This window comes from Ammospiza caudacuta, chromosome 4, assembly GCF_027887145.1.
Source record: "Ammospiza caudacuta isolate bAmmCau1 chromosome 4, bAmmCau1.pri, whole genome shotgun sequence".
Classification (NCBI taxonomy): domain Eukaryota; kingdom Metazoa; phylum Chordata; class Aves; order Passeriformes; family Passerellidae; genus Ammospiza; species Ammospiza caudacuta.
Window position 1 is genome coordinate 50,158,227 of NC_080596.1, and position 23,142 is coordinate 50,181,368.

Genomic DNA, 23,142 nt, shown 5'->3' on the forward strand with positions numbered 1-23,142 from the left:
CTCCTGCAGGACCCAGGAAGAAGGCTGTCTGCAGACAATCTGTGTTTATCTCAAACACAGACTCTCCCAGCACCAGGGTAGAGACTGTGCATTGTCCACAGTCCCACTGCACGCTTTGTGCTCTGAGACACAAGGGATGCTCTTGATTCACCTTACCTGATCGCACCAGAGGGAGTACTTGCTAGGCAAAAAAAAATATACCTTAATTTGGTTTAATTTTTATCTTTCCAGATCACAAAGGGAGATGTGTGAGTGTGCAGGTCCTACCCAAATGCCCGACTCCCTGGCAGATTGAGTCACAACCATGAAAGAAGTGGTCACAGAGGACCTGTTGTCCATTAAAGACTAATGAAGAATTTAGGCCAGCTCAGCCACAAATGTCCCTTCAGTGTGTTTGGCTGAACACAGGCATGGGCTGCACAGGGCCCTTGTTGCCTTGGCCTTTCACACAGCCAGCATGAGTGTGAGTGACATGAGTGCAGGCTCATGCCCTGGTGCCCCAGGATCCTAAAGGCCACATGTACTGGGTGCTGGATGCCTTTCCCAAGGGTTCCCAGGCACAAAGCCAGCCCCCTGGCAAGGAAGGTTGTCACTGTACTTCTTTCTGCCATTACAGCAACACACTCAACCAGTCTTGCCTTAGAGGCTTTCCAGAGACCTTTCCTCACTCACCGTGTTTCTTCAGTGTCTGAAAAAGACCCTTCTGGACACCTAAATGCCCACAGCATCAAAATCTCTATGAATAATTTGAATAATAATTTGAATTATACTGGAAGTTAGATTTCAGGAAGCATTCAAAATGCTTCTCCCCCTTTTTCACCTTTGGTTCCTGTCCTTGAGAAATATGCGTACTCTAAGACCGAAGATTTTACAGGCTTAGGCTTCACACACCTCTCATTTTGAAATTATTTTCCTTTTTGGTGTGAACAACTATCCTTGCTGGGAAGTCCATACTTTAAAATGTTTTCTGTATTAGAAAAAATGCCTGTGTTCTAGCTACGCTGGAAGTAATGTCTGCACTGCTGGAAGCTCAGAGCAAACACTCAAACCAGTAATTCTGTGTGACCTGGCTCAGGATGCCAGGAGCATGCTTCCCACCAGGCCAGGAAGCACCAGCTGAGAGATCCCTCCCATGTAAAACAGCCCACTGAGCTCTGCTACGCCTCACTGGAAACATCTGCTACGCCTCAGTGGAAACATCTGCTACACCTCAGTGAACTTTGCTGCTTTAGCACTGCTCCAGTGCCATGGACACGTCAGTGTGAAGGGCTTACTTTATTACTGCAGTCTGAGATCACAGTGTCCTGCTGGGCCTCAGTCTCCGTGGGGCTGCTGAGCAGTGCATCATCTTCTGTACTGGCATTTGCTTCCCCCATCGTCCTTGCAGAAATTGTCATTTGTGGAGGCTGCCCAAATTTTATATTTTTGGCCAACTGTTGCTGAAAAAACAAGAAAAATAAAACAAACAAAATAGGTATTTATATTACAAGCAAAACAAGTCAAGTCCAGCAAGTGCCCCTTCTCTGCCTGAAAGCTGCACAGAAATATTTTGGGTAAATTCTGAATCTAGACCAAAAAAAAACCAAAACCAAAAAAACCATCCTGAGGCTCACATTGTTGCAACATGGTGGGCACTCTTTCTTCTTTCTCCCCACAAGGAGACTAAAGTGAGGAATTTACTACATGGCTTCTGATTTTGGATGATCAATTCAAGTTCTTGACAATGTTGCCAACTTTGAAAATTTACTGTGAGTTTTAAAACACTCAATCTTTTTTTAAAATCTATGTTCTAGGTTAAAACTTTGTTTATAAAAGCTAATTATGAAGCCTTATTGTTGTGAAGCTTAAGCTTATGAGAAAAGTGTATAGTGAGAAACTAAACTAACCCAAAAGGCAACCTTTTTCTTTTCTAGCCCCCAAACCCTGCATCTCATGCATTTGTATTTCTAAAAGGTATCCTTATTGTAATGTTTAATCATGAGTTTTAAATGCTAAGAGTTTGGCACAGCCCTGCCTTAGAGAAGCAAATTCTCAAAGCAGGGGAACCCAGCTCTTTTAAATGCTTGCTCTCATAGGAAGAATATATAAACTCATGTCTGCTCATGCTCACAAACACTGCCACTCGCTGCTGTTGCACAAAGAAGTTTAGGCAGGGGACATGCAAGAGATGGATGGATGGATGGATGGATGGATGGATGGATGGATGGATGGATGGATGGATAAAAAAAGCTTTCCCACCATTTATTTTCCATGTCGAAGCAATCTTCTGTCACGGGTTACAAGGAAGTACTCTTGAATTACATCAAGCATAAGATTAATAAAATAAGAAGCATGTACTAAGTGTCCTCTAGCTGGGTGAGTTAAAGGAATTACAGCCCTGGCTACTGCACAGACATGTACACATTCACAGACTTTGAATGTGAACTTTTTGCAAAATAGAGAAGAAGTTCTCTAGAAGGAGCAAATGGAGCAAGGAACATTTATGAATACATTCTTTTCTGGAAATCTTTCAGAGAATCGTTCTAAATTAGGAAGAAAGGGACTGTGGAGATATTTTCCTGCTTTTCTGTTTTTCAAGGACAGAAAATTCTCCAAAGGAGATCTCCCATTTTTGTCTTGCGATACTATGAACAAGTAATTCAATTGTGCAGCTTCTACTCAGGGGAAATGTCAGGTACTTACACAGTACCCTAAGAGAAGTTTGCTGCTGAGAGCTGTGGAAGATTGGAGTAGATAGTAGGTAAAACAAAGAAATTTTTTTCCCCCTATAGCATAGAATCAGTAACACAATGCACACGTGAGGATTTGTTAAGGAAAGATATCCTCTAAAGGAATTCAGGTCTGATTAGTCTTTCTTGCCATAGTTCCCAGTGGGCTAGACTCTTATATCAAGTTCATCCATACTATCCCAAAAACATTAACAGTTTTCTGTACTGAACCATTAAAACAAAAATTACATGCAGAAACTCCTCATAGTCAGGTTATTAAACTACAATAGCTTTTCTCAGTCTCCTCACTGAGGCAGTAATTTATGCCCATTTGAATTTTGGCAGAAAGTAGTGAAATTTGAATCGTAAAGCATTTTAGCATAATGGGCAGCTCTGAATGGCAAACTTTCATTCCCACCTAGATTACTGGCATAATCTAAAGGCAAGGGTTTCACCAAGTCCATGCAGGCTTTTGTGTTAGCAGTGCAGCTCTCTGACTTGAAATCTCACATGCTTCCATTGTGTACATGGGATCTGGCAAAATGCTCTGTATGAGATCATGTGAGGCCTTTAATTCTGCTCTACTCCTGCAGGCCTTCTAAATATTAGAATCAGGATAAAGTCATTTCAGAAAAAAAAATCTTAATTTGATAATGTATTTTCTAAGTTGAGATTGCTCGTTTCTTCTTCCTAAAGTCCTAGACAAATAATTCTCCTGGGCAGAAAACTGGAACTATCAGCATTGCTGAGCAACCACTAGGAAACTGAGGATCTGTTCATGGTGGGAACATGCACACATTAACATTGCTTGCAGTGTGTTTTGGATGATGGGATGGTGTGCTACCCTTTTGATCTTCTGACAAGTTCTTGATGTAGGTGTGTGTGCAGTGCTTGGTGGGAGTTTGGTGGTGGGGCTGTAATGGAGAAAGGTCTATGCTTGAAACAGAATGGCCTTTTTAATTGCCATCAAGGGTGCTTGAGGGCTCTGCAGTAACAATGTGTTTTTCTGTATATATAAGTTATTATAAAATGTTATTATTATAAAATGTTATTTTCCTGGTATTTCCAAGAAATATACTATCCTCGGTATTAAAGGACTGTACACAGTCGTGATTGTTTTTTGGTTTTGGTTATTTTTTTAATTCTTTCAAAGCTTTAAAAGTTTGTTTGCTCAGACTGGCATGAATTAGTTTGAAGATTGAGGAATAAACTCTAGTAACCTCACCCTTCCAGAACAGAAGGTGGTTCTCTGTATTATTTATTTATTGGCCTATTTTATCTTGATTTATCTTAAAAAACAAAAAGCTCCGCTAGTAGTTTTCCATTGACCAGTTTCTTTTGGTGCATTCTAATCTCTAAAGCTGACACTAAATACCAAATGAGCAAATGTCAAAATCTCAAATACCTCATGGTAACTACTGAGCAAATTTATTCTTAATGCTTTTAGAGAGTAATGCTAAACCTGCTTCTTGGTATTTTTTAGAATGTGTTTATAATGTAATGCAATGCAATTACGCTCTCAGAAAAATTCCACACTGATGCATTTTCTACCTGGTCAATCATAATAATTCTAAAAATGCATCATCCAAAAAAAAAATGAAACCCCCACAAATTTTACTTGGGAGAGCACTCAAATAGTCTCACCCAGAAATGGAAATACACCAATTTTAGATGGAAGACCTTTGAGAAGAGGCCATAATCCCTGAAAAGGAGCATCTGCTTTAAATTTCTCAAAAGTTTCAGTGAGACATATATTTCTGAACACAAAAGTATAAATCCTCTGTAGTTAAGAATTCCCTGTGAAGACAGTGTGTGGATGATTGTTGCCTAAGGAGGATTATTTGCAATGTCAGTCATTAGAAGTTGCAGGCATTGCATTTTGTTCTTCTGCCATTGCACAGTTGTGGCTAAACAGCCTTTTGAAAATCTCCACAGATGCATACTGGGCATAGGACATACAGCCAAAGGACCTTGCTCTCTCTTGGTTTGTTCAAGAAGACTTGTAATTTAGCAGCCAGAAGCCACCATCTTGCCCTGAAATCTGTCAATGGGAGCAGAAGCAAACAGATGAACTTTCTGTGCCTGCACCTCCCACTTCCAGCCTTATCAATTCCAGTGGGCATTCCTGGTCCCTCAGTTTGCAGCCAGGGGACAAACATTTCCACAGGACTTACAAACCCTTCTCAGCACCAAAACAGCTCAGCTACCACACACTACCTATACCACGGAGCAGGGGCTGGAGGCACCACACACAGGCGAGCGTTAGGACGAGATCCAAGCCAAGTTTACCTCATCCTCATCCACTTTTTTTTTTTTTTTTCCTGGAAGATTCATGAAATTTCTATAAGATTCTTGATAGTTTTTCTATTCACACACAACCTGGCTGGCTTTCAGTGTGACAGTAAGGTCTGCACAGGTCTGTACATCCAATACAGACGAATAAATGCTAGGAATTTAGACAAATAATTTTAAGTTTATATTCATCCAATTTTTAAAATCTTTCTTGGTAACTGGACCATGACACAATCTCACTTCTATTTCATGCAAAATAATTTGCTAAAATGTGATACTACTTAGCTGACACCAGCTTCCCATTAATACTTAAGGAATAAATCTCCTAAGTAAAATTGTTCTGCGTTGTCTGGCACCTGCAGCTAATAAAAAAAAAGCCCAGACTTTCAAAGTACTCTTTGCATTTGCATAGGAAATGCCACAGAACAAGTTTTCCATATTAATTGGCAAAGAGCCCAGACCAGGCTGTACATCTCCTCTCTCACTCCCATTTGGCTCCTCTTCTGTGTACATGCCTACTTGTGTGTCTGTTGGATTCAGGCCCCTGAAACTACATCACTCTTAGGGCTTTATGCCTGGACTGAATCCAAAACTGGATCTGCTGAGCTGCTTGCTCCCTTCAGTTATAAACCATTAAAACAGAGTGTACTATTCCAGCTGATTCCATTCAAACAAGGCTTACAAGAAATGCTGGTCATAGTTCCCCTTCAGCTCAAAGATCTACTCTTCATATCTGCTTGCAATCCCTAAATATAACGAAACTTAATTGAAATTAAGTTTTCTAGTTATATATAAATGGAAAACAATGACTTAATTAATTGTCCTAAAAAGAGGCACACTGTTGAAATTCCACTTGATCCTGTACAGTCTCTCAGAATGATCCAAAAATCAAATGCCTTGGGAATACATAAGAACAGGGTGAGCCTATACTCAGCCCATACTTGTAAATGCTCCAATGATTTGTGGCATCTGAGGAATTTTTATACAGTGCAACTTTGCTTAAAGAAATATCTGTTTTGATTTGGAAGTATTACTGGTTTCAACTGTTGCTTATGTGTTCTCATGCTATGAAAGACTGAATAATTGTTCTTGATTAATTTTATCAATTCCACTCATGATTTTAAGGCATTTTATCATATTCTCTCTTATAATTTCTTTTCTAGGCTCAGAAGAGAGTTCACCTAATTCATGCTGAAGTATGGAAGTGAGTCCACTTCTTAATACAAACATATCTGCAGCATATCCAGACAAATCAAATACCCCACATAAGCTTTTTTAAAATCAGGAGAGAATAAACTGGAAAGCATCATGTGAAAAGTTATATTGATATAGCTTTAGAAAATAATCCAGGGATAAAATAAACATGGAAACCTATAGAAAATTAGGAAAATAACAAGTATTAGCACTTATCTTTTGGCTACAAGGTGCAGGGAGGAAATTTTTCCACTCTCCATTGCTGGAGCAGCATGTGGTTAGGGGCATTACACTTGTAGAAACTTTTTGAGAGAGTCCAAAATAGAAAAACGGTGAAGGAGCAAACTCTACATGGGCCTCTAGAGATGTGTATTTGCAACAAATGCAGACATGAATGAAGATTTTGGTGCACAGTGGTGATGGATCACTTACACATACTCATGTGTAAAGAGAAGATTTCGTGGAGAGGCTTGAAGATACAGCATCTGTGGCATTTGTCACATCAGTCTCTCCTAAAACAAAGCAGATGCAAGGAAGGAAAATTTTCCTTCCTTGGAAAGGAAGCTCATTTTCAGGGTTTACTATGATCATAGGAACAGGAGGGTCTGCCCAAGAAATGCTTCAATGATTTAGAAAAAATTGTAAATTCAGTTTATAAAGCAAAAAGAATTTTCAAATATGAGGAAAAAAATTTGGTTGCAGTGGCACTAGAAATCATTGGCAACAAAGCAATTAATTGTAAGAAATACAAAGCTAGGCAATCATGAAGTGAAAATTCATTTCCAATTCTGAAAAATTCACACCATCATGGTAAAAGATAATACTTTTGAGGTTTGAAAAACAGCTTTGTATCTTTGGTGAGATCTGGGCAATAAGAAACAGAAGATACATTGGGAGTGGCTGGTAGAATACAGATGTGCAATGCACAGTGTGGGAAGCACAGGCTTGGTATTAGCTAAGATATGCTAATGACTAAAAGAAATGTAATCCAAAACTGTACATTCATAAGGTCTGACAAGGAGAAAACTATACAGGTCATTCAACATTACAAAATCAGGGAAATAAGAATTTTTAAAATATTCCTTTTGCATTTGACTGAGAAGTTTGGATTCACAAAGAATGTTACAGATAATTCATATCTGTATAATAAATAGATGCTTTATAGCTTTACAGAACAGAGAGGGTTTGTTTTAAACCACATGGCCACATGAAACAAAAAGGATGTAACCCAGTAGGTCCTAAAGGCCATAAGCCATATATCACAGTCAATCTTTAATATTTCTTGCAGCTGACTGCTGTAGCCACACAGATGTCAGATGACCCAAGATAATTTCAGTGAAGGCAAGCAGTGGAGAACAAAGGCAGTAGCAGTGCCACACCATGGCATCATCACAGCAAGTGGGAAAGAACAGTGTAGATGCTTCAGGAAACCAATGTTTTAAACAAGCTTCTATTTTGCTTGCTGCAGTTTTTATGAGTGTGAAATAAAAACTCTCTTCTGTTCATTTGCTGACCATTTCTGTCAAATATCAGATGTAGGAAGAAGAGTCACAGCTACAAAATGTCAGGGAATTGTTTTAAGACACTTTGATGGGAGGAGAAAACCAACCCAGTAACCTCAGGAAGGGAAGGATGTAAAGTGAAGCTCCAAGAGTTGGGTTGTGGGGTTTTTTCTGACACACTGCTAGATTTACAGTTTAAATGTTCCTTGTGTCTCACTCACAGCCCTGGATGACACGTAAAGCAACAGATCCCCAGAAACTAAAAGAGTTCAACATTAGGAGTACCAGTGCCTGTGTAGCACCTCTTGCTGGGAGCAGGTTCAGGCTGGCTTTCTAACCTGGATCTTAAAAATTAGGTAATGATAAATCACAGCAGTTCCAAAGAACAAGGAAAAGACTGCTTTTACAACACCAAATGGCATCAGCCAACACAAAATAACTTCAGGATACGAAAGGGCTGCTGGAGGTTTATGAGAGGCCAGGCTTTTCTCAGCCTGAGTTCTAGCACACAGTAAAACCTTTGAACATGACCAAATCTATTTACAGAAAGCATGATAAGATGAATACTGCCAATCTGAAAATCAATAAAACCAAATGAGAGCAATTCCAGAAAGATCTAATTTACCTTTCATGCATAATTAGAAAGAGAATTCCCACAACAAGCAGTTGAACCAGTGCACGGGCTGGCCAGCTGCCCAGATTACTACGGAGTTTGCACCATTACACAACATTTTTTGTGGGTTCATCAACACTCTGAAGTCAGCAGAAATTAAAAGGAAGAAGGAAGAAATATTTAGGTGATCCCCAGAATGAGATCCAGCACCATCAATATTAAATGACTTGCATTGCTATTCTGACTTCCAAACTCTTTTCACCATGCTGTCTCTTAGGTTTGTAAGTGTGGGGACTTTTCAAAAAAAAAAAAGATTTAAGTTTTCCAGAACATTTTCTGCACTACCTCAAAAAAAAAAAAAAAAAATAAAAATCCTGAAATGGGTTAAAATCTGCAGAGCTTTTGACCTCCATCTGGAATGCAGCAAGTTTAGAGTCAGAATGGGGCATGGAATCATTGCAACAATTCTTTACTGAAGAGTACGTTGCCAGGTGAATGGGAATTGGAAGTGCTGTGCTTCCACCCTGACCTACAAGCCTGGAAAAGCCACAGTAATGCTGCAGGCTGACCAGAATTGCCTTAAGGAGCAGGGAGTTCTTCAGAAGAGAGAACTGTCATCTCTTAATCCACTGCTTTAAGAAATACAGAGGTTCCCAGCTGAAATCCCAGAAAGATTTCAAAATTGATAGAAGCTTCTGGTATCAGGAGACAGAGCATCAACATTTTCTGTCACTGCAAAATCACATAGCAAACACTGGCTCATAGAATAGCAGGAAATAAAGGATGGGGTATGTAGTGCATAAAACCTTCAAACAAGAATGATAGTCCAAATAACTCATTAGACCTAGGACTCAACTCTAAGGTAAATTTAAATTATGCAATTGGATTTTGGCATGACTTTTTCCTAAAACTCAGGGAACAGCTGCAGAAGTCATGGCTAGAGAAATGGGAAAAGTTACATGGTGGGCAGCAATTTTTGAAGATACCAGAAGTGGTCCCTGGGCTTATTACAGGGAGGCTTTCCATGGGTTTACAAAAAAAAAATCCATGGACATTTAGATGAATATATGACTGTTCTGTGTCAACATGTAAATGCTGAAAAATGTCATTTGCACTCCTTATGCCTTCCTTTTCTGAATGAATAAGTGGCTCTCACCACCATCATCAGAGTTAAAAAATTAATCTGGTATGTTACAGGCTGGGTTCCAGCTACACTAAAATGACAAAAATGAACTACCATCATTCAGTTTTAAATAAAAAGGCAAGCACATTTTTTACATCAAGCAGCTGAAACAATATTGTCACTTAAAATACATACAATTAACCACACTAAAAAAAGGCTTATGCAAAGATCATATGAGCAAGACAGTACCACTGGCTATTTATTTTGTGACTTTCAAGGGTGACATTTTGCTCTTATTTTCTTGATTTAGCATTTGCTCAGTGAACATGGTTGTTACCCACTGCATTAACTATCCTTTTTCTCAAGTGCCTTAGTTTAGCAAAGGCACAAATTTCCATGGAGAAATTTAAGCTGAGTTTTGATATGAAAAAAAAAACACCTCTGGGATGAAAACTTATTCAGAGTAAAGCTAGTATACAGAGACCAAGAAAACAAATCCAACAGATAGGGAGGGCACAGCTCCCTGAAAGAGTTGGTGGGCTTTGTAGGGCAGGCCCACATACCTCAGGTCTTTACCTGGAGTCAGCAGTCATTTGAAATATAATGGTTTCCAGCCTGGAAAATATCATGCACTGAATCTACCTGACCCAGGGAAATTTAAGCTGAAAAGCCAGCACAGGGGAATTGGAGATGTCCTAGTGTGGCTTCTGCTTCAGAGCTCATCCACAATCAGCATGGCCAGCACTGTGCAGGTGCTCTGTCTGCTGACAGCACCGGGCAGGAGGCAGCAACAATTCCATCCTGAAGGTCGGAGCTGCCCAATTTCAGGATCTCTCACTCGCCAGGAAAGATGGATTGTGGGTGGACTTCAGAGGTAAGAGAAATCAATGGTATTTTGCTAGTCATCTTCCGGGTAACAGCACTTGCACAGCATTAAAAATTCATCAGCATTTTGAAAGGATATGTCAGCACCCTGAACAATAAAGTGCAACACATTTCTGCAGGACAGCTCTCGCAAGGTCTAGAAAAGCATAAAGCTGGGAATCTTACAGATATACAGGGAGTAAAGCAAAAATTAGTTCTAGCACTAATGGAAGAGAGTTCTGGAAAAGAAAGGAAAGTGGATCATATAAAGCTCTTTAGAAGCAAATACCCAAATATGTTGTTTATGCTTTGGAGAGATAAACAAATCCACCTTCCATGAAAACCATTGAAAGTGCAGTGAGAAAAAGGAGAAAAAAAAAGTAATACATATAAACATATAATTAAATTGCTTTTGCAAAGAAGTCTTATTTTGCATGCCATTCCCTGCCCTCAACACAACCTTCCTTTTTTCTCTCATTACCACATTTGTAGGACTGAGGCATACAGATCAGGACATGCCAAAACCAGGAGCTCAATTCAGACAAGTCCTACAGGTGCAGATGTTTCTGCAGATATGTTTACAGCATCACTGCTGTACCTTTCAAGACCAAAACCTGGAACTTCTGCAGAATATCTGAATTACTTGCAATGGCTTTTGGCCAGAGAACTTAACATGGCTGAGAAACTGTCCCAAGGCTACAGGAAAATCATCCCATCTTTATGCACATTTAACATGTTCTGGAGACCATTTTCCATCACATTTTAAATATTTTTCCCACTTGCAATTTCTTACCTGAAGAATTTTGACTTTTCCTAGAACGTTCTCCTGTGACATTGCTTGAATGGCCTGTTCACTGTCTGTTCTCCCATCAGGTATGAAAATACTGTCATGGGAAAAAGCTCGACTGCCCATAGAATAATGGGAGGATCTGTTAAAGAAAATGGTCAACAAGTAAGTAAGTGCTGCAATTCATTTATGAGAGTGACTCTTCATATCATAATTGTCCTGCTGTATGGATTTCCCCCCCCACCTCTTGCCTTCTGCATAAAACCTTTGTACATTCTCAGTGGAGGGGTATCCAAACACTTTTGGTTTTCAAAAGTTTAATGGAGGTGCACGATCCTTTATATACAGTCTTCCTCCTTGGAAGGACCTAGAGTTGGGTGTTTTTAATAGGAGTGTTGAGAAGTTCAACTGATTTTGCTTGTAAGCCTCAATTCTAACTGCTTCTTTCAGGATACAGACTGGATGGTGATGATGCACACCTTGCCAGACTGCATATCTAAGAAAGTGCATTCATGCTTAGTGCCACAGCTTGGGAGTGACACACTGCCACTCCTGCTCAAAGCAAATGGCAGGTGCCAAGCAAAGGGAGATCTGTAACACAAGAAGAATTGTTACAGTGCAGGAAGCCACTTCCATAGAGCTGCCTCCTTTGGCTGATTACTCAGCGCTTCCTATGGCCATGAGCATGATGACACTGCCAATAAAAGGTTATCACCAAACTCCCAGACTGCCAAGAAGCTTGTTACACCAAGGTGTGTGTCCTTGATTAGCCACAAAGAGCAAGAAATGCCCGTGTGCTGCTGCTAAACTGAGCACTGATGCAAAGGAGGAGGGTGTGTCACAAATGAACCTGTTATATGGCTCTGATTGAAGTCCACAGGCAAAGGCATGAAATAAAAAGGGGTTTAATTTACCAGAAATTATTCTAATGAATTTAATTGTAAGAAAACTTAGAATTAAAAAAAAAAAAAAAGGCTAGTAGTTTTGGGGGCACACTGAGGGAAAAATGTATCTGTTTGAAAGTCATGGTTTGTCTCACCTAGAATATCCCATGGTAAGTGAAAAGCCCATAATCTATAATCATGATAAAGCCACAATTTTAAAAGCCAGAACAACTGCAAGGTCCGAAATCTCTCCTTTGAATAACCTGTTGGCAACCTTATAGAACCTAATTATAGTTTCAGAAAACAATCTGGAGGGGAAAAAAAAAATAGTTTTGATACAGATCTGTCCAACACAACCTTCTACATATGATAAAAACATTATAAATAAGTATTTCAGCAAAAGCAAGGAAGATGATACTTCCAGAGAAAGACGTAAGTAAAAGAACAAAAAAAATTAGGTTTCACATATTTAAGATCAGTATATTAACTTTTCTGCCTTTTAAAATGTTCTAATTGTTCATGAAGTGTTCAAGATATTTCTATTCATACTTTGGAAACAAATAAGTTGGAAATGTATTTATTACATTTTCATCTCATTTTTCCCTGAGGTATTTTAAGTAAAAACAACAATCATTTCTTACAAAGGGAAAGTGTCATATATGGTTACATAACCCTGTTGAAAGTGATCAGATGATAGACTATTCTTGACTTTTATAACAGAATTTCTAGGAGGTAACCTGAAAATAACAGGATAAAAAGTCCCCCAAATCCTCTCCCTCTCTCTCATATATGTATAAAATACTTTTGCACTCACAAAATAATCAATCCAAATCTGGGGAGAGAACACACACAGTTCTCTGAATCATTTAATCTTTCATACAATCACAGACTAACTGAAAAGCTTCTTTTCATCCAGATTAATATTTGAGCAACATGCTTAATTTGAAACAAACCAACAAACAAGCAGGCAAAGAGCTGGTCAATATTCCACAACACTTTTAGCCATGGAAGAAAAGGAACATTTAACTGATGCCATATTCTATGTTAGTTTTTTTTTAATAAAACCCACAACTCGATTGCCTCTGGCTGTTAAAGGTAGTACACCTTTAAACTTTCTTTTAGTAACCTTTTATTAGAAACCATAAAATTATCTGTTTAAACTGCTTCTAAAAAGGTTTCTATACCAAATCACTGTGACTCAGTCAGAGCTGTGGGAAAATTGCATGGCAGAGAAATACCTCTGCTTTGCTTGGCTAGCCAGGAGTCAACCAGTGAAGCACAAGTTGAGAAGTGTCCCTTACACAGAGACAAATTCCTAGCAGGCCTGGAAACTAATGGCTTGACATGAAACAGAGTGAAAGTTGGCTTTTCTCATATAACTGTGTAGGTCTGTTTGAACTGAAAGCTCCAGAACTGCATTCCACAAGGTGGGAAGGACACACACAAAATCTGACAGACCAGCCCGTGGCAAGCCCTCCTGCACTTGCACTGTCCAGTGTGTGAGCCTGCTGCAGGTGCAGGAGACAAGGCCAGTGGAAACTGGTTGTTTGCTATTTACCTTTGAGCTGAGAGATCTGCTGAGAATGCAGGTCCAGGTCATATTGTTCTCCAGAGAGGATCCTCTCTCAAGTATTTTTCCAGCTATGCTGTGGCTCCGATACTTGTGGCTTGGTCTCACAGCTACTCACTGTGCATACAACACCATTCACCCCTTTTGCAGTCCAGTGGGTTGGACTTCTCATACTTAAAATCAGACACCTCATGTATATTTGTGTTGTTTGTTACAACTAATTAGTAGGCAAGGGTTGCAATTCAGGCACCTAAGAGTTCAGTGACTTGTTTGGAAGCTGTTCATGACCTTACTAATGAATTGTTAATATTGAAGTTGGGAGCAGCCAACCTGCAGCTTTGAAACTGAAGAGAATTTGCCAGGAGTTCAAACCCCAAAACTGCAGTTGACCAACAGCAGGAATACTCTGACTGTAGGAATTGCCTGATAAAACCTGAATCTCTATGGAAGAAAAGAACAGCTGCTGAGGTCAGTTCTGGTGGACTGCCTGGGTGAAAATCTTCCCCACCCTGCTGCAGACCTGAGGACACTTTTAGGAATCTAGTCTCTCTTCCTGCCTGAAAACTTGCCAATATTTCATTTCAAGTCTCCTTTGGGGACACCAGCTCACACGAAGCAGCTTGGCAGCTCCATGTGACCTGCAGCCATAAGTACATCACCACTGATAATCCAGCTCTGTCTTTGACAAGTGGTACCAGTGGCAGGTTAGGACCGTGCTAAACATTTCCAGCATCTCCAGCATTCTCCCAGACACCAACTGCTCTCCCTCTCTCTTTCTCTTCCCTTGTTACAAGTCACACACAATTTTGTTTCATAACAAAAGGGAGGACAAGTATCTGAAAGGTTTGTTTCGGTTTTTGTTTTCTTGTTGACTTTGTAATACAACATACTCCAAATTGTCAGAACATGAAACAGTCACAAGAAACACCACAGAGAATTATTGCCAGACTGCTCTCTACTCTATCCTTTCAAAATGCTTTGCAAATATGCTGAATATTTAAGAAGTGGGTGAATGAGCAATTCTGCTAGCCACATGTCCAATAACTGGTAAAAATAGTTTAAGAATTTTGTTTAAATATCTATGTAGGCTAAAGAACATTGGAAAAAAGATATTCACACATCATAGTAACCTAGTTTCTTTTACAGGCAAGTTTAAATAGCAGTTAAGGTGATTTCCAAGCCACTTGTACTTTCTGAAAGGTCTCTTATTTTACTCCCTTGGAGCCCACAATTCTTTCACATTTTCCCAGTTGTGAATTTGACAGATTATATCACAAAGGTCCTTTTTCCACTCCATTTTTCACTTTGCTCATGTTCCACTTTTGGAAAGACTGAATTTCTTTTAAGTCATAATACAGTATGAATAATTGAGTTTCCCTTGCTGCTACCCATCTCTGAAGTTTTTCTCAGAAGTCTTTATACAATAACATCCTCACAATTCACATTTACAGACTGTGCTCCCTTCAGTTAAAAGGAATATCAGGAATGTCAATATCAGGAGTGGATTTCAACAAATTCACAGCGTGACAGAGATATGGGCTACAGTCACAGCCATAGCTGAAGGTATTACAGTTTCAAACTTCCATATCACTTCCAAGAGATGTGGGAAAACAGGGGCATCGGTTTATGAGCACTTCTGTTGATAATACCAGTGATGACACTTCAGAGGCTGTTTGTGCTGAAAATAGTTGAATCATCATCTGACTCACTTTCAGAAACCTGACTAAATTACATGAATTATGGATGTGCTATATCAAAATACAAAGCACTTTTAACAAATCCTTGAACATGTTCTCTCTGAAGATGTGTTGCAACCCAAATATCATGTTCCAGTTTCAATTGCAATATACAAATTTTCAAAACTATTTTTTTCATACTGAAAGCAAAGTTAAATTCCATTTGCTCTTTATCTTTATCCATTGCTCATTCTTGCTGAGGTGTCTCTGTGTGCTAAGAAACTCAGAGATGTGAAACAAATCTCTCCCAGTAGAATGTGACCACCCTGAGCCTACAGGAAAAGTCTTACTTCTGTCCCATGAAATGCAACAAACAGAGACCCTCTTTGGACCCTCCCTCAGCCATCTACTGCTATGGACCTATTTAGGATGTGATTTTCCATCAGTTCTAGGTACCTCAAGTCAGGACTGGGTGAGGTATCACACTTTCTTTATCCTCCTCTCCATGTGTTCCCATCACCTCTTTTGTGCCTTATTAGTGGTCATTGTTCACATGAAATCCCCCCAAAACATTGGAACTCAAAAATCCACACAAATTCCTGGTTCAGCTGAGCAAGTCCTGACACAAGTTTCCATGCTAGCTGCATATCTAGAGAGCTGTTGGAAAGAGTCAGACACCAATCAACATTTACTGCAGTGGGTCTGCGCCCTTGACTACACCAGAGCATGTGCAGGGATGCCACTCTTGCACAGAATGCAACATTATTGTATTGACACTGGTGGCTATGATAGTTTTAGACCTCATTTTTCTCCAGAGCTATTTCTTCTCTGAAAGACAAATGTGTGATCCTTTAAAAAGAGGAAGCTTTTCCAGAGAGGAGTACTGAGACCTCAGTCTTATATAATCCCATGCTGGTGCATTACTGGAGTACAGAAATCTCACACCACCAGTTGCCTCTTTAGTGTGTCATAAATGTTCCTCCCACTCTGATATTAAAGAGTTAGAAATAGAAACTTGAAAATAAAGGGAAAGAATGAGTTGTTCTGTTCTTTTATGTTTATAGAGACTAAGTCCAAAAAACCCAGAGTCTCGTGACTTTCACTCTTGTAGATTTCCATTAGAAACCAATTCTGTAGTCATTAAAGATCAAAGTCAACTTTTTAACATAAAACCATTTTTAAACAATAAAAAATTTAAAAAGCATGCCAAGCAAGAACAAATTTGGTTTAGCCAGGTATTGACCCTTCATTGATCTCTTCAAAAGAAACTGAGAACCCCATCCCAGAATATTCCCTGAGGGAAATGACAAGTGCAGTGATAGGTTGCCTCTATTTGATGTTTTGTTTTAAGAAAGAAATCTGAATCAACATTTTGCATCTCCCATGAATGTCTCCAGGGCAGCCAGAGATGAAAAACACAAATTGCATTTTGTATTAATTTCAGAGATGCATTAATACTGTAATAGAGGAAAATGGATTGTAATTCTGAGATATATTTTTAGTGCCCTCTTTTTCATCTGCTGGAAGGAGAGTTTTGGTTCTAACTCATGCCTGGATGGGGAATATTGTTCATGCTGCAAAATGATTCTGAGTTAGAGCTGTGTTCAGACAGCACATTACTTCATTGCATTAATAAACCCATAAACATGGGCCTCACAGTCTGAACAGACAAAAGAGAGACTTTTCAACAGGGAATCTTGTTCATGAAGTAAACTTAGAGATAATTTCTGCATTCGTTCTAAATATATATTCATATCACCTTCAGGAACCATTGAATTTCAGGGCACTAACCCTGGGAAAATGGCACAGTCCCCCTGTTATGACCCATCTGAGTCCCACTGATGCCAACAACAAGCTGTGCAGCCAGGTTCAGAGTAGCCCTGCTCTTTTCAAAGATATCACACAGCATTATCTTAATGCAAAGCTCCAGTCTGGTGTCATCAAGGGACCTGGAACCTATGGACTTACTGTAATTTTCTTTTTCTTAGAAGTAGAGATCAAGCCTAGCTTTAAGCATCTGATGCATCATGCTAATAATGTAACTAAAATTACTATAATTAGGGCCATAAAATTAACCATGGGAAGTATCAAGGCCCTGAGTGCACTAACAAGCTCTAATCTCCCTGATCAGCCTCATCTGGAGCCTCCAGCTGCACACACAGGTCCAGGAGCTCTATTTAGGGTCTCACTTGAGGCTTTGATCCCTGCCTGAGCCATGCTGGAGAAGTGTTGGTCTGCAGCTCAGACAAAACTGTGCCTGGTCATGGAGCCCTTTGATCCAGAGCTCAGTTTGCATTTTCCTGGCTTGCTCCTGGCCCTGCCTTCTCAGCTATGGAGCTGCAGCATGACCATGGACCCCTCCTGCTCTGGGATCTCCTTGGTGTCCTGCTTGCCCTCCCTGAGGGAGTGGCTCTGCCTTTCCTGCTGCCTGACAAGAAGGTAGTTGGGTGGGACTGCACAGTTCTCAACAAATTAATTTCATGTAATCATTCATTAATTGTCTAATCTCAGAAAGTGTCGGCATGTGCAAAGAAAAACATCACCCTGGTTTACAGTAATTCTGCAAGCGGATCCTAATGCAGCTTGAGGATGTGAATAATTCAGCAGTTAGCATAAAAATATGCAGACTAGTAAAAGGAGCAGGACTCTAAACAGTCCAGCTTCCACATTTGACCTGACAATCCCCTGCATGTGACACTATTTTGTCAAATAGCAACATATGTTTACACAAAATTTGCCCTGAAATACGGCAAAATGTACAGAAAAGGAAGTGAAAAGTCTACATTAGCCTTAGCAGGAATAAGTGTTGTACAGAAACTGCATTTGGCTGATAAGGAAGGCAAGGAAGAGGAAATAAGACAGTACATTTTATTACAGGTGACAAATCTGTTTTATCCAGAGCCCAGCCCTAGACCTCACCAGCTGCAGAAAATTACAGTTGCCATGCAGAATCCTGAAAGGAAATGAAGTACATGATTATTAAGAGGGGGAGTGCAACAAAAACATCCAAAAGGGAGGCAAAGGAGAGGACAAGTGGGCAGGGAGACAGCCTAACCTTCCAGGAGAATACAGCAAGACAGCCTATGTGATAGAACTGAAGACCAGAGTGAAAACAGTTCTGGGACTACTGAGGTGAAAATGAAGTTGGTCATAGTCAGGGCTGAGGACAAAAGATAAGTTAAAAAGGAGAAACAAAGCAGCACCTGATATAAATGTCAGCACTTCCAGAAACACACTCTACTGAGGGGCTCTCATGATCATACACAAATTACAGGCAGCTTAGCACTCAAGCAGCAGCTGGAAAAACAAAAGGCAAGCTAAAGGCATTTATTGCAAATTTCTACTAAGTGATAAAATTGGAGCTAATAGGAAAAAGTTCTAGATCACACACCTGAGAAGAAAGCTTCTGGAGCACAAAGACTTCAGCAAGCCCATAATAGAAGGGAGGAAGTCAAAAGCTGAGGTGTCAAGAAAAGCTAAGGTCAGCAGAAATACTGTGTGATGTTAGCCTTATGTTCTCTCAAGACACCAGGAACCACTTCAGGAAGGCTTTCCCTTCTCCTCGGCTCTGGCCACATGCTCTAAGAACACATCAGAAATGGCCATTCATTGGATGCTTGTGGCTCCTATTTCTGTGCTACTCAGCTGCAATGTAAATTACAAAAAGGGAGAAGCAATTCTAATTTCACCAAAACCTGTAATAAAATTTATTTTTAAAAGCCATGCAAATGAAAAAGTGCAGCCATAACCTCTTCTGTTCTGGAACATCCTCAACACACCTCATAACCCAGAAATAAGAACCTTTTTCCAGGTGCTTGCATGTCAGCTGACACAAGTAAGGAAAATCCAAGCTTGTTTTTTGTCTTAAACAAAATTTCTTACAATGTCCCTATGTTGCTTTGCTCTGCTTGGGCTTGAAGAGATATTTGCTTAAATCAGAGCTCTGATGAGATGAAGTCTTAAGGAGAAGGTGGACACCAAACATCACAGCAACAAAACACTTGCACTGGAGTCAAGAAGGCACTCAAAATGAGGCACTTAGAAAGGAAATTAGGACTGACAAATGCCAATTGCAGAAATACAGTTAATACAGTGGAAAAAAAGATACCCAGTGTGTAAAAATTAGATGTGACAGAGAGAAAGCTTTTTGGGAGCTCTTTGAAACTCCAAGTGGGTAGACAGATCACTTTTTACTGTTGATCCAGAGTGCTTCACACAGAACTTCCCAATGCTGCAAGTAAAGGGGTCCCATTTTAGTGGCAGTCACTGTCAAGACACTGAAGTTTGCTCAGAGACTTTTTCCTGGAAGGTCAATGCTGTCACACTTGAGTCCTAAACACCTGACGGGTCTAATTCCAGGTCCTTTGAAATACTGCATTCAGCCTAAGGAGAGGTACTCTACTGTACCCCCAATAAGAGAAATTTAATTCCCCACTGCCTCTGCACATCAAGCCAGAATGACAGACTTTAGTAGTGCACTGTACAGGTACCCTTTCAGGTCTGTCTTCACAATGCTGGCTCAGAAGTTGAGGATTTGTCAACTGTGACAAAAAAGACAAGTATAAAGTCTTTTAACATGCCAAATCATAGCCTCAGAACAGAAGCTTGTGGAGATTTCAGTGAAGCTCCACAAACTTGTCGAGATTCCTTGTAGTCAGTACTTCTATCTCCCAGCCCTTATGGTTAGGACAGAAAGTTAATTAATTCAGTTTTAACTTTGTAAACTCAAGAAGGCAATATAGAAATGGGAAAAGGAATTCCAGACAGAGCAAGACAAACTGCAGCAGGAAACCTCCCACCTGGGTATTGCAAAATAACATAGATGAATAAAGAGGTTGAAGCGTGCATACATCAGGATACCAAGCAAGTTATTTGCATCTGATGAATCCAGGATGCAAGCAGGATGGACAGGCAGATCTCTCAGGCGCCTCCAACTCAGCTGGTCAATCTACACCACATGTAGATTAGCTAAATTGCTCTGCTCCAGGCACATCTGCATCAGCCAGTCAGCACAGCCTCCATTAGAGATTCAGGTGTTAGCTGTGAGCAGGCTTGTAAGCCAATACAGCACTAGGTGAAATACTAGCTTAGGTCTTGGAAGCAATACAGATGTCTTCTTTAGCCTACACTCATTCATTTGCTTGTCTCTACCTTCCTGAAGCAGATCCCTCCCTTAATATATTTTCAAAACAACCATCTCCTCTCCCCAAAACAAAGCTAAATGTCCACAGGACACATCTGTAGATAACAAATTCATGTGCAGGCTGAGGAAGAAATATAGCTTATTAAAAGAATGGGAACATCCCTGAGCTTTAACTGCAAAATTGGAACTTTTATTAAGTTTTTTTCACTATACACTTATTATAATTCCTTAATTCTTAAAGAATTAGAAGCAAATGGTTTTACAAAACTTCTCAGGATTTTGCTTATGTACATATACTACTGGTTATTTGTATTTGCTCTAGTCTATTTCTGTATGAATAGGGGAAAGTATGGCAATGAATTTACTGTTAGATAACTTGTAAACAATGATGTGTATTATTTTAGTTAGCCTATCTCTGCACTCATTTCATAAACGTTTGAAATTACAGGAAAGGCTAAAAAATATAATTGATGGAAGACATGTTGAAAACAGACTGGAGTGGCAAAACTAGGTTCCCAAAGGAATCAAATGCACTGCACTGAACATTTATGTTTGTTGTAAAATGAGTAACGTGGCAAAAACTACCTGCAAACTGAAAATTATCATCAAATCCCACCCACATTTGCACCATGAAAATGACAGGAAAAACAGAGCTGTGACTGAGTATTTCTAGCAGGCCAAAACTTCTGAGGAATCAGAGAAAGACATGGTCCACTTCATGAGACATGGGACCCTTCACATTTACTAATCCTCTCTGATTTAAGTTGTACAGTCTGATTTTCCACCAGAAGCTAACTTTTAATGCTTTTGTTAATTAGAAAATGTAATAGGTTTAAAAATGCAAACATTTAACATTTTCAAACAAGGTCTGCCACACCTTCATGTCGCTGCTGAGGAATGGGACAAGTTCCCATATCACTGTTTGTTTCTGGGTGCAGCACTGCACTTTCAGCTATGCCAAGTGGGAAATGCCTGATAGTGAGATGATGCCATTTAGATTGCTTGTGAGGGAAAAGGCACTAAAACCTCCTCCAGTGGCCTGGCATTGTGCACTCAGCTAAAGCATCACAACAGTGTCAGTCACACCTCCAGCTGCAGCGTGGCTTTGTTCAGCACAGATTTTCTGAAAAAGTTGGGACGAGCAAAAGAGGTGTACAAAACTACATCACAGAAACCAAAAGGAAACCTGGTACTCAAGGAATTTCACAGAATGGAATAAAAAACTCAGAGCTAAAAAATCACCCAAATAAATAATTTTTTAAATCATGTTTTCACAGACACCCTTAGGAATACTGCTCAGGGTGACACTTCTGATACACATTTCATTCTTGAGCAGAGGAATTTGGAATAGTTTTTTTACCCTTTCAGAGTTTTTTGTTACACTTCCAGATACATTTCCCAGTGCAATCAGTTCTTTTTCTTCCAAAACAGCAGGCTTTGATCAGGAGTCAGCTAACCTCTCTGAGATGAGCAGTTGGAAAGTGAAATAGGTGTTACTGACTCTAGTAGTTTGTGCATCTGGTTTTGGGGCTTTGTTACTATTGGGGTAAGGGGTTTTCTCTTTGGGTTTTGTTTGTTTGGGTTTGTTTGGTTTGGGTTTTTTTCCTGTTCCTAGTTAGAGATTGCTGACTTGTTTACTCTGTACAACTTCTTACTCCCACCATCCCCACAGAAAATTCTTGTGCTGTCCTTCTGTCATCCTCCACTGTCATTGGAATATGATCTGATTTTCAGGAGCCTCTCTCCCCTCTCTCCCCTCTTCTACTCTACATTCAAACTGGTTCAAAATAAAATCTGTTTGTTGACCCCAATAACAGGGCAAAAGTTATTTGGGATAGAGCAAAAAAGGACATGTCTGTCCCAACCCAAAGATACCACCTTGCAGCAAAATGTATGCAATAAAGTATCTCTAACAGCCAGTCCAAGTTTCTCTTCTCCCAGTTTGAAAAACAGGGGTGCCATTAATACCTCTGCTCCGTGTTAAATCACAGAACTGGATTCAGATTCATCTCTGCTTCCCCCCGGGATTTCTGATTTGCAGAGCCCCTTAAAGCAGCGAGATTTGAGCTCTGAAAGAGCAGGTGTCACATTCCGAGGAAGGAGAGATGCACACGCGTCAGAACAAGCAATGCACAAATCGCTGCCACTCGGCAGAGGGAGAACTGAGGTTTAGCCCCGCCAGAAGCCGGGGGAACACGCGGCGTGTCACAGTGCGGGGCTGGCAGCAGTGCGGGGCACTCACTCACCTCAGCCCGCCGCCCGGCTCCGTGCGGGGCACTCACTCACCTCAGCCCGCCGCCCGGCTCCGTGCGGGGCACTCACTCACCTCAGCCCGCCGCCCGGCTCCGTGCGGGGCACTCACTCACCTCAGCCCGCCGCCCGGCTCAGAGCGGGGCTGGCAGCACTCACCTCAGCCCGCCGCCCGGCTCAGAGCGGGGCTGGCAGCACTCACCTCAGCCCGCCGCCCGGCTCAGAGCGGGGCTGGCAGCACTCTCCTCAGCCCGCCGCCCGGCTCAGAGCGGGGCTGGCAGCACTCACCTCAGCCCGCCGTCCGGCTCGCCATCCAAGGAGAAGGCGCCGTTGCAGATGCTGCCGAAGGAGTGGCTGGGCTTCAGCTTGGGCTCCTCGCACTCCGAGGCGGGCTCTCTCTTCTTCCTCTTGCCGAAGAGCTTCTTGAAAGGCTGGAACTTGCCTGCCTTTTTCTTGTCTGCAGACGACAAGAGAGAGCGGCGGGGCTGAGGGAGGCGGCCGGCAGCGGGCTCCGAGCCGGAGCGGGGTCAAAGAGC

The 23,142-nt window shown here is 40.7% G+C and overlaps 1 protein-coding gene across 3 annotated transcripts in view; it reads right to left on the reverse strand.

The window, feature by feature from the left end:
* Window positions 1-23,142, reverse strand: part of CRACD (capping protein inhibiting regulator of actin dynamics) — a 132,608-nt gene that overhangs the window by 15,422 nt on the left and 94,044 nt on the right. For all 3 annotated transcript variants that reach the window (XM_058803035.1, XM_058803036.1, XM_058803034.1), the window contains 3 exons: window positions 22,895-23,063; window positions 11,090-11,225; window positions 1,275-1,439 (listed from right to left, as the gene is read on the reverse strand). In XM_058803035.1, coding sequence (XP_058659018.1) covers window positions 1,275-1,439; window positions 11,090-11,225; window positions 22,895-23,063 — 470 coding nt within the window. The remainder of the gene's footprint in view (window positions 1-1,274; window positions 1,440-11,089; window positions 11,226-22,894; window positions 23,064-23,142) is intronic.